Genomic DNA, 11,965 nt, shown 5'->3' with positions numbered 1-11,965 from the left:
TTTTTTTTTTTCTCTTTTTTTTTTTTTTTTTTTTTTTTTTTTTTTTTAATTTTTAAGTAATCCCTACACACAGCTTGGGGCTGGAATTTACAATCCCAAGATCAAGAGTTGCATGCTCTACTGACTGCCAGCTAGGCAGCTCTGGCATTACTTTTTCATATAATCTGGGAGGCCAAACTATAAATCTGTATATTACTTATGCATGAAGTCAGAGATAAAAAGATAGATAATTTGAGGTGGTATTTGTCAGTCAAGCCAAAATTAAAACTTTTTAAAAAAGATTATTTATTTATTTATTTGACTGAATGAGAGAGGGAACACAAGCGAGGGGACCTGGAGAGGGAGAAGCAGGCTCCCTGCTGAGCAGGGGGGCTTGATCCCATGTCGCTGGGATCATGACCTAAGTTGAAGGCAGATACTTAATGACTGAGCTATCCAGGTGCGCCCAAAATGAAAACTTACACTGATTGGATTTACTTCTCAGATTTGATACCTCATTTTCCTGGAGAGTATTAGGTAAAGTCAGCCAGACCTCTGATTCTCCCATTCCTAGGGTCCTTATACTGGGAACACTCTTAACATAATAGCTTTTCAGTTTCTTAGAATGTTTCAATTCCTTAGTATTCAACTGTCAACCATTCCTGCCTTCATTTGAAGTGTGTGTTCCCTGGTATCAGCCCTTCCAAATTGGTTGTTTAATGGGTAGCTCAGCTCTCAAATTAAATGGTTCTTTTTCCTTCTTACAGAAAATTTCCATTGTGAAAATCTTTAAATTTATGAAACTTTATTTATTTATATATATTTTTAAAAGATTTTATTCATTTGAGAGGGAGAGAGAGCACAAGCAGAGGGAGAACCAGGCTCCCTGCTGAGCAAAGAGCCTGACATGGGACTTGGTCCCAGGACCCTGGGATCATGACCTGAGCTGAAAGCGGACACTTAACTAACTGAGCCACCCAGGTGTCCCTGTGAAACTGTTTAAAAGGAAAAGAACAGGGGCACCTGGCTGACTCAGTTGGTAGAGCATGTGACTCTTGATCTCAGGGTTGTGATTTCAAGTCCCATGTTGAATGTAGAGATCACTTAAAAAAATTACTAAAGGAAAAGAACAATAACCTACAACCTGTTTTTTCCTACCAGCCTTTTAAAAAAAGATTTTATTTATTTGAGAGAGAGAGAGAGGGAGAGAGAGAAAGAGTGCTGAGTGGGGGGAGGGACAGAGGGACGGAGAATCTTAAGTGGGCTCCACCAGTGCTGAGCCTGATGTGGGGCTGGATCTCATGACCCTGAAGTCATGACCTCAGCCAAAATCAAGAGTCTAGTGCTTAACTGACTGAGTCACCCAGGTGCACCTAAACACACATGAGTTTTAAAGATTTATTTAATTTATTTTAGATAGATAGAGAGTATGTGCACAAGCAGGGGGAGGGGTGCAGAGAGGGGGAGCCCAACATGGGGCTTGATCCCAGCATCCTGTGATCATGACCTGAGTTGAAACCAAGAGCTGAATGCTTAATTGACTGAGCTACTCAGGTGTCCCAAACATACATGAGATGTATATATGTATGTATTTACTTATTTATTAAAGATTTTATTTATTCATTTGACAGAGCACACAAGCAGGGGGAGCGGCAGGCAGAGGGAGAAGCAGACCTCCTGCTGAGCAGGGAACCTGACATGGGGCTCAGTCCCAGGACCCTGGGATCATGACCTGAGCCCAAGGCAGATGCCTAAAGGACTGAGCCACCCAGGCGCCCCCATACATGGGTTTTAATGTGAGCTCAAAATGATATAATTTGGGATCCTGCCTTTTCATGTAATGTACTGCAAACAAATTCTTTCTAAAATGTAGGGGCACCTGTCAGTCCATTGCAAAGATTGTTTCTGGTGTGAGGCAGATGTTGCCTCGGTAGTGCTCTGATGTTGCTTGGGCAGTATAAACTTTTTTTTTTTTTTAAGATTTTATTTATTTATTTGACAGACAGAGATCACAAGTAGGCAGAGAGGCAGACGGAGAGAGAGGGGGAAGCAGGCTCCTCGCTGAGCAGAGCGCCCAATGTGGGGCTCCATGCCAGGACCCTGAGATCATGACCTGAGCCAAAGGCAGAGGCTTTAACCCACTGAGCCACCCAGGCGCCCCCAGTATAAACTTTAGAGACCCAAAGTTTAGCGGTGGAAAATGCAGTTTGAGTTCGCCTGCTCTGTGAATGTGGCCTGCTTAAGTGCCCCAAGAGCTCAGAGTGCTACATTTCCATTAGAACCACCTCTGTGGCCTAAAGATAAATTTTATTCATATAGAAAATGACCACCTGTCCCAAGATCCAAAGAATTGATAAAGAATTACTTAGGAAAATGTAAATTGTCAGAATGAACTCAAGAAGAGGCAGAAAATATAAATAGAACAAAGAAAGTATAGTTCCTCCTTGTCTAGCCTTCCAAATAGGGCCAGAAATCAGTATCTCAGCTTTTGTTTACTTCTTTTGTATTAAAATTCATAGGAGTTGCAACTTGTAGTTATTCTTCTGTTTATTGTCTGCAATTTTGTCTTCAGTGGACTAGAGTCTTCATGAGGACAGGAACTGTGTCTCTCTTGGTCTTGATCGTTTTTTTCTAGTCTCTCAGCAGATACTTGTTGAATGCATTAGCAAATGATTGTATTTAACCTGGAAAGCAGTTGTTTTTTTTTTTTTTTTTTTTTTTGAGTTCTGAGGTGTTTCCCTTTAGGTGAGTCCTTGGTCAGCATTGTTGAGTGCAGGTCTCCTCAGGATTTCTGGAACTACAGGACACCACGTAATAGAGAAGGAAGAGACAGTGGAGGGCACATCTGTGTTAGGATGAGAGCAGGCTTGGAAGTAGCCACTGGCAGAGTTTCCTGGAGCTTTTTGTTTTGAATAATTCCTGTTTGTCTTTTATGTGTAGTGACTGATGCTACACTCTGGGCAGACTTTGCCTAAGTTTCATAAATATTTAATTGGCTTTTTCAGGAGAATAAAGGCAGCCCCGCTGATGACTGAAAATGACAAAGCATCCACCTAACAGACGAGGAATCAGCTTTGAAGTGGGAGCCCAGTTGGAAGCCCGGGACCGATTAAAAAACTGGTACTTTTATATTTTTCTGTTAATTAAATTCCTTCAGTAAAGGATTTTTGCGAGCATTGATAAAGAGGGGTAGCCTGTGCTTTTCTGTAGTGTTTTCCTGCTTCCTGACCCTTGGAAGGTAGGAGACTTAAGCCTGGAGATGTGGAAATGTCCTTTCTTTTTGGTGCTGGGATCTGTCTGTCATGGAGACCATTCCGTGTCTACTTGTTAATACTTGTTTCCCCTTTCTGCCCGTTCGGAGAAGGAGCGATGGGAAAAAGAAGCATGGATGGCTACAAGGCAGGGAAGAGTTAAAAGTGGCACTCTCTTGCTCTTGGCTCCCTGTCTGGAAGAAGAGACAATAGATCAGGGATGGAAGCATGAAGGAAAGGGGTTAGATTGGAATAGTTTGTGTGTTGTGAACAACTCCTTCTGTTTTCTGGGTGTGTGTTGTGGTTGAAATTTAGTCATCACTCTGTATGGTGATTAAATGTAGAAGGCCGAGGGCTTGTAGTCCTGACTTGTCATTGACTTGTGACCTCTGGGTGGTAATTCTCACTTTGAGGATCAGCTTCATCTGTAAATGTGTGGATAGTAGTAATATCAACCTCAGTTTTTCTGAGAATCAGGTAATAGAATATGTGGAGAAAGGCCTTCCTTACCAACTGTTGGTAATGATGGTTGTTGAGAACGTCCTACAATTTGGTCATTTGTTAATGTTTAAGGTAAAGGTGGGGGTTTCAGAATTCAAGCATTTCTGAGTGTAGTCCTTTCGGGGAGTTTTCTGAAAATAGACTGACCAGTTCCTGGGGTGTAGGAAGAGAAGAGAGGGGAAAAGAGAAGCAGGGAAATGTTGGCTGGGGCAGAAAATGTCTGCTGCCTTTTGGGGATAGAAGATTTGATATATGAATTGTGGACCTTTTGAATACCTTGTTGTTTTAGGCTGTTTGTATTATCTGTGATTATTTCCCTTTTTTGTTTTCTCTCAGCTCTTTTTAAGACAGCTTAATCAAGGGAAGAATTCTTTTCAAATGTGGAAAAAAATTAAAATTTGGAAAAAGTAAAGAAGTACAGCTAGCCATAAAATAATCTGTATAGTTATCTCTCAGAATAAATATTAGTGAATATTAATAAAACAAATTAGTATGTAAAATTTAATAAAAAGATTTATTAATAAATTAATAAATGTCACTCAGAATAAATGACATTTTTGTTTTATTATATTTATGTTAAAAAATTAAGGCTATAAAACATTTCTGATTTAATGCAAGTGTCTTTTATACCTTACCAATTCAATTCCCCTTCTGTGTTCCATAGAGGCAACCAGCATCCCGAAGTTGGTTGTATCCTTTCTGTCCATGTTTTTACATTTTGACTATATATATATGTATTCATAAGTAATAGTTAGAATCACTTTATTTAAAATCGGTTCATTTAAAAATGAATGTTTTATTATATTGTTTGTTCCTTTAGCTTGTGTTTGTGTGATTCATGCATACTGATATATAAGATACTCCTCCTAACTTCTGTATAGAGTTCTGTTGTATGAATATACCATATTAAAAAAAAGGAATATATCATATTTCGTTTATCTAGTCTCCTACTGATAGACATTTAGATTCCAGTTTTTCACTTTGTTTATTTTTAAAGTAAGCTCTAGGCCCAGTGTAGGGTTTGAACTAATAACCTGGAGGTTAAGAGTCCCATGCTCTCTACTCAGCCAGCCAGGCTCCCCTCCAGTTTTTCCACTTTAAACTTAATGTTGCTGGGGTGCTTGGTTAGCTCAGTCAGAAGAGTGTGCCACTCTTGATCTTAGGGTCATGAGTTCAAGCCCCATGTTAGTGTAAAGATTACTAAAGAGAATAATAAATTTAAAAAATAACACACTGTTATTGTGAACATCTCTGTAAATGACTTTTTTGTGTATCCTTTTGCAAGAATACTTCTTGGGCAGTGGCTTTCAAACCTTTTTTATGGCAATTTATAGTAAGAAATATATTTTAAATCCAGTGTAATACCCACCCATATACACATAATAATTTAACTGGAGCAAAAACTTAGAGACAGTTCTTAACCTTAGACATGCATTATATTCTGATGTTTTCCCTCTATGTTGTATGTATGTTTCCTGAACATATGCACAAGTGCTGGTCTAGATTCATTAATTTTATTTTAGAATCCAGTGGGTCATGAACTGCTGTTTGATAAGCCCTACTCCAGTGAATTTGTTGAGTAATATGATATACACATTTTCAGTTTTACTGGAAATTGCCAAGTTTATCTCCAAAATGCTTCTATTAAATTACACCCCCACAGTAGTGCATTAAACTTCCTGTTTTTCCACGTCCTTATCAATCCTTGCTTTTTAAAGACTTTCTGGTTTTGCTAATCTGTTGGTTATGAAACTTTGTTTTATTCTATGTTGCTCGTACTTCTGGTGAGGTTGAGTATTTTCTAATATGTGTGTTCTGTGACTTGTTCTTGGCTATTTTCCTATTTGATTGTCTGTTCTCAATGATTTATTAGTGTTCTTCTAATACGTTATGGATTCCAATTCTTTGTCAGTTTGTGTTGCAGAAATCTTCCAGTCTGTAACTTGTCTTTTCAGCTTGTTTGTTTCTTTTCTTTTCTTTTTTTTTTTTTAAATTTAAAAAAAGGTTTTATTATTTATTTATTTGAGAGAAAGAGAGAGGATAAGCAGGGGGAGCAGCAGGCAGAGGGAGGGAGAGAGAAGCAGGCTCCCTCGTGTGGGGCTCGATCCCATCATGACCTGAGCTGAAGGCATACACTTAACTGACTGAGCCACCCAGGTGCCCCCTTTCAGCTTGTTTCTGGTATCTTTCATGGCATATAATACTCTCCTAAATTCTTCTAAAAGTTTTAAAGTTTTGCTTTTCACATTTTGATCTTTATTTACCTAGAATTGATCTTACGTATGGGATGAACTTGGTCTAATTTTTTTTTTTTTAAAGATTTTATTTATTTATTTGACAGAGACCACAAGTAGGCAGAGAGGCAGGCAGAGAGAGAGGAGGAAGCAGGCTCCCTGTGGAGCAGAGAGCCTGATGCGGGGCTCGATCCCAGGACCCTGGGATCATGACCTGAGCCGAAGGCAGAGCTTTTAACCCACTGAGCCACCCAGGTGCCCCCTTTCAGCTTGTTTCTGGTATCTTTCATGGCATATAATACTCTCCTAAATTCTTCTAAAAGTTTTAAAGTTTTGCTTTTCACATTTTGATCTTTATTTACCTAGAATTGATCTTATGTATGGGATGAACTTGGTCTAATTTTTTTTATTCACAATTTAAATAATCAGGTGCCCCATCATCGTTTGTAGGGCAGTCCATTCTTTCCCCACTGATCTGCAGCACCACTTCTATATACCAAGTGCCATAACATGGCACTGTCTCTTCTTAGCTCCTTATTCTGTTCTATTAATTTATATTTACTCGTGCTAATAGCAACACATCTAATTTACTTTGCTTTAAAGTAAGTCTTGATAGCTGTTAAGACAGATTTTGCCCCTGTGTGCTTTATTTGCTGTATTCTTAAACCTTTTCTCTTACTTTTTGAAAAAACTGAAGCATAATTGACATTCAGTGCTATATTAGTTTCAGGTATAGATCTTTACTTTTAATGTGAATTTTTATTTTAATTTTATTTTTAAAATGATTTATTTATTATTTATTTAAATTATTTATTCTAGAGAAAAAGAGAATGTGCATGTGCGAGAGGGTGTGAACGGGGTGGGGGAGGGGCAACGGGAGAGGGAGAGAGAATCCTTAAGCAGATTTCCTTCTGAGCAAGGAGCCTGATACGGGGCTTGATCCTAGGACTCTGAAATCATGACCTGAGTGGAGATCAAGAGTTGGATACTTAACCGACCGAGGCACCCAGGTGCCCTGAAAATATTATGTTTTTGTATTTATTCACATTTTCCTTTATAAACATAAGTAATGTTTTATAACCTTCATAAAGCTTTTGCATGTTATCTATTAGACTTATTCCTAAGTACCTTCTGTTGTTTGTTGCTTCTGTAAATGGATCTTTTTTCTTTTATTGCAGAGCATGCACATTCATGCGTGAGTAGGGGAGAGGGGCAGAGGGAGAGGAAGAGAGAGAATCTTAAGCAGGCTGCATGCCCAGCTTAGAGCCCGGGCTTAGTCTCAGACCCTGTGATCAGAATTCTGAGATCATGACCTGAGTTGAAATTAATAGTCAGATGCCCAACTGATTAAGTTACCCAGGAGCACCTTGTGAATGGATTTTTTTAAAAAGATTGTATTTATTTATTTATTTATTTGATTGAGTGAGCAAGAGAGAGAGAGAGAGAGGAGAGAGCATATGTGAGTGGGAGGAGGACAGAGACAGAGAATCTCAAGCAGACTCTGTGCTGAGCGTGGGGCCCCATATGGGGCTTGATTCCATGACCCTGAGATCATGATGTGAGCTGAAACCAAGAGTGGGATGCCCAACCTACTGAGTCACTAGGTATCCCTGGATCTTTTTATATTACATTTTCACTTTGGTTATTGGAGACTCAATGCTCTTGAGTCTTGTTGTTGACCAAAGTCAGTGTGTGAACTTTACCGAGAACATAGTTAAACTGACTGACCCACCCAGGTGTCCTACTGAGATCATAGTTTAAAAGTAACTGCTAAAGGGGCGCCTGGGTGGTTCAGTGGGTTAAGCCTCTGCCTCCGGCTCAGGTCATGATTTCAGGTCCTGGGATCAAGCCCCGCATCGGGCTCTCTGCCCAGCAGGGATTCTGCTTCCCCATCTCTCTCTGCCTGCCTCTCTGCCTGATTGCGATTTCTCTCTCTCTCTCTGTCAAATAAATAAATAAAATCTTAAAAAAAAAAAAAAGGTAACTGCTAAAAAAAGATTTATGACATTTATGAGATTGTTGGAAATTTGAACATTGATTAATGATATTAATACTGGGTTCTTTGTTCTTTCAATACACTTCTATTAGTCCTTGAGTATTTTCTTTTTTTCTGGCACTACTTAGAAGGCCTACATTTATTTTGCCCCTGTCATTCTCTAGACCCTGGAGTCAGCCATTTCTCTAACGAGGCCTAATTCCTTTTAGGTATAAGTAGTGTTTAGAAATAACTCTGGGCACTGGTTTTTTTTTTTTTTTTTTAAAGATTTTATTTATTTATTTGACGGAGAGAGATCACAAGCAGGCAGAAAGGCAGGCAGAGAGAGAGGAGGAAGCAGGCTCCCTGCTGAGCAGAGAGCCCGATGCGGGGCTCGATCCCAGGACTCTGAGATCATGACCTGAGCCGAAGGCAGCGGCTTAACCCACTGAGCCACCCAGGCGCCCCTGGGCACTGGTTTTATTGCTGCTAGAATGTTACTGCTTTTAGTCCTTTTCAGTGGATAGAGCTAAGAAATAAAATTTTTGAGAAGTTGTGAGTTCATTTTGGTATTTCCAACTTAAATTTAATATTTTGTAATTTATATTTTTATTTTTGTCTTTTATTTTGAAAATTTTTTTCTAAAATTTAATTTTTTTTTTGTTGTTGTTGTTCAATTTTATTTATTTACCTGACAGAGAGAGAGAGAGAGAGATCACAAGTAGGCAGAGAGGCAGGCAGAGAGGAAGGGGAAAGCAGGCTCCCTGCTGAGCAGAGAGCCCGATGCAGGGCTCGATCCCAGGACCCTGAGACCATGACCTGAGCCAAAGGCAGAGGCCCAACCCACTGAGCCACCCAGGCGCCCCTAAAATTTAATTTTTAATCAGTTAATCAATTAATTGATTTTAGAAGGGGGAGGGAAAGAGAATCTTAAGCAGGCTCCATGACCCTGAGATCATTACCTGAGCTGAAACCAAGAGTTGGGCGCTTAACTGACTGAGCCACCCAGGCACCACTGTGAGTTCCTTTTTAATACTCTTGCAGTATAATTTTCTACGTTTGAAGTTATTTTTAAATATATATACAGTAAAATTTCCCCTTTTCTGGCATACATGTGTATGACAGAGAGAGACATAATGAGAGAGGGAACACAAGCAAGGGGAGTGGGTGAGGGAGAGGGTGAGGTTTCCCACCATGCATGGAGCTCAATGTGGGGCTTGAGCACAGGACCTTGGGATCATGTATGACCGAAGGCAGACGCTGAACAACTGAGCCACCCAGGCGCCCCAACACATGTATAGGTCTTATAAGTATCACAACTTACAAGATAAGGAGAACACCTAAAGAATTTGCTTATGCTATACCCTTGTCAGTCTATAATTATTTGATTTGATTTTTAAAAAATTTTTAAAGATTTTATTTGTTAATTTATTTTATTTATTTTTTGAGAGAGAGAGAGCACATGAGTGCATGCCATAAGTGGGGGACAGAGGGAGAGGGGAGAGAGAGAATCCTAAGCAGGCTCAGGCTCATTGCAGAGCTTGATGCGGGGCTTAGTCTCAGGACCCTGAGATCATGACCAAGCTGAAGTCGAGTTGTATGCCCAGCTGACTGAGCTACCCAGGCCCTCCGAAGATTTTTTTAAAAAGATATTTATTTATTTATTTGACAGAGAGAGACAGATCACAAGTAGGCAGAGAGGCAAGCAGAGAGAGAGGAGGAAGCAGGCTCCCCGCTGAGCAGAGAGCCCGATGCAGGGCTCCATCCCAGGACCCTGAGATCATAACCTGAGCTGAAGGCAGAGGCTCTAACCCACTGAGCCACCCAGGCGTGCGCCCCCCAAGATTTTATTTTTATGTTATCTCTACATTCATTGTGGGGCTGAAACTCACAACCCTGAAATCAAGAGTCACATGCTCCACTAACTGAGCCATGCAGGTGCTCCTGATTATTATTATTATTTTTTTTAATAATTCTTTTTTTTTTTTTTTTAAGATTTTATTTATTTATTTGTCAGAGACAGAGGGAGAAAGAGTGAGCAAGCACAGGCAGACAGAGAGGCAGGCAGAGGCAGAGGGAGAAGCAGGCTCCCCGCCGAGCAAGGAGCCCGATGTGGGACTCGATCATGACCTGAGCCGAAGGCAGCCGCTTAACCAACTGAGCCACCCAGGCGTCCCCTGATTATTTTTTATTTATCTGTCTTTCCTTCTAGAATGCTAGCTCAGTTGAGGGCTAGTACGGTAGATTGGGTTCTCTGAGAAGCAGTGTAATTGATTGATTTGGAAACCTCCTGTAAAGGGAAATGGGGAATGAGGGGAAGAGGCTGGGAAGAGTCTTAACCCCTGGCAGGGAGAGAAAAGGAAGGTAGGATGTCTTCCATCTACCAGTAAGTTTTGGCAAAGGATATAGGGATTTCTCAAGCCATTGTTGCTATCAAAAGAGTCTTGTCTCCCAGGTAGAGTCTTATCTTAGTATACCTGCTCACTCAATCCTTGGCTGGAACAATGCTAGGGAAGTGTGAAGATGGCATAGAGGTCAGGATGGGTTTAGAGCCTTTGCGGCTGGGGTCAGTTACTATCTACTTGGTAAGGATGTGGTGGGTGCATTTCCAAGGCAGCCATGGATGTGCTATCAATTTTGTTTGCTGATATATCTCTAGTGCCTGAAAATTGCACCTGGCATATAATAGGTAATCAATAAAGTATTTGTGGACCAAGTTCCAAATGATTATAGGAAACATTTTTCTAGGTGTTCTGATTGTTTACATCTTAAGCCTGAGAGAAATTTTTTTTTAATATTGCAGAATTAGATAACAATTATGTGCAGGACTGACAGCACCAGGTTCCCTATATACAGCAATTCCATTAAATCTTCTCAGCAAGCTATGTTGTTTATTATTTTGATTTTATAAATGAGGGAAGAAACAAAGGCTCACAGAGGTAAAAATCCCTTGTTCCAAATTTCACAGCTAGTGTGTGGTGCAGCTGGAATTGAACCCCTGTTGATCTGACTCCAAAGACTGGCTATGCCTCCCAGGTGATTCCTTTCCCTAGTGATGTTTTTCTGAGTGCTCTTCCAAATATTTTCTGGATTTACTTCTAGGTTGCAAAAAAAAAAAAAAAAAAGTCATGAAAAGGGTTAAATTATTTTTCAAAACCCATGTGACAGTAGACGTGTATGAAGGTACAAATGTGACCCAGAGTGGGTGAGTGGGTCTTTCTGGATTAATGCTTCAACATTTTTAATAGGTCTATATCTTTGATTTATTTTGTCTGTGATGCTTATACAGAAGCCTGGTTTCTCTCTTCCCTTGTCTACTACATATATACTTACGTTAAACCACAGTAGCAATGGTAACTAACATTTATCAGAGATTTGCTATGTGTGAGGTACAATGCTAATTGCCTTAATTGCTTTACATGAGGTATCTCATTTAAGCCCCCAAAGCAAACCCATTTGGAACTGAAGAATCTGAGATTAACTTGGTTTGTTAGAAAACTGTTTTATGTATACCTGACCAGAATGCATTTGTAAATTATCCAAACCAGCTTTTCCTTCCTAAATTCTAGGGTCCCTAAGAAATCACAGGATTGGGATTTTTATTATTTAGAGAGGGGAGTTTGTAAAATACAGATTTAGATTTTCCATGGAAGTTGTTCTAAAAACAGTTTATCTCACCAAACAGGGTATGGATTATTGATAAGAATGTATGTTCTAATTTTGCACCTACCACTTTGGGGGACAATTTCCAGATATCCATTTCCTACTCTGTAGATGGTGTAATCTTGCCTGCCCACTTTACCCCTAGGTTATGCAGATGACTGAGTAGCATGTGAGAGGCTGTAGTCTCCTAGCAATCATGTTTGGTGGCTAGAACAGAAACTGCTAGTTCTGCCTCCCTCCGCCTTGTTCCCTTCATTTGTCAGGAGCACACCATCTGCCTCAAACAGTAGGCCTGGCCTTCTCTCATCTTGCCCAGAACACGGTGCAAAATTCCTTCTGTCTGTTGCTTTCCTGACTCCTTG

General features: G+C 40.0%; 1 protein-coding gene across 3 annotated transcripts in view; it reads left to right on the top strand.

Annotated features, from left to right (window-relative positions):
• PHF20 (PHD finger protein 20) overlaps window positions 1–11,965 on the top strand; it is a 140,319-nt gene that overhangs the window by 19,836 nt on the left and 108,518 nt on the right. For 2 of the 3 annotated variants that reach the window (XM_032858755.1, XM_032858753.1), the window contains exons 2-3: window positions 2,985–3,099; window positions 4,375–4,421. In XM_032858755.1, coding sequence (XP_032714646.1) covers window positions 3,017–3,099; window positions 4,375–4,421 — 130 coding nt within the window. In that variant the 5' untranslated portion in view covers window positions 2,985–3,016. The remainder of the gene's footprint in view (window positions 1–2,984; window positions 3,100–4,374; window positions 4,422–11,965) is intronic. The other variant, XM_032858754.1, reaches the window with a different exon arrangement.

Source organism: Lontra canadensis, unplaced genomic scaffold, assembly GCF_010015895.1.
Source record: "Lontra canadensis isolate GAN:19392208 unplaced genomic scaffold, GSC_riverotter_1.0 scaffold16, whole genome shotgun sequence".
Classification (NCBI taxonomy): Eukaryota; Metazoa; Chordata; class Mammalia; order Carnivora; family Mustelidae; genus Lontra; species Lontra canadensis.
This window is presented reverse-complemented; position numbering and strand designations above follow the sequence as displayed.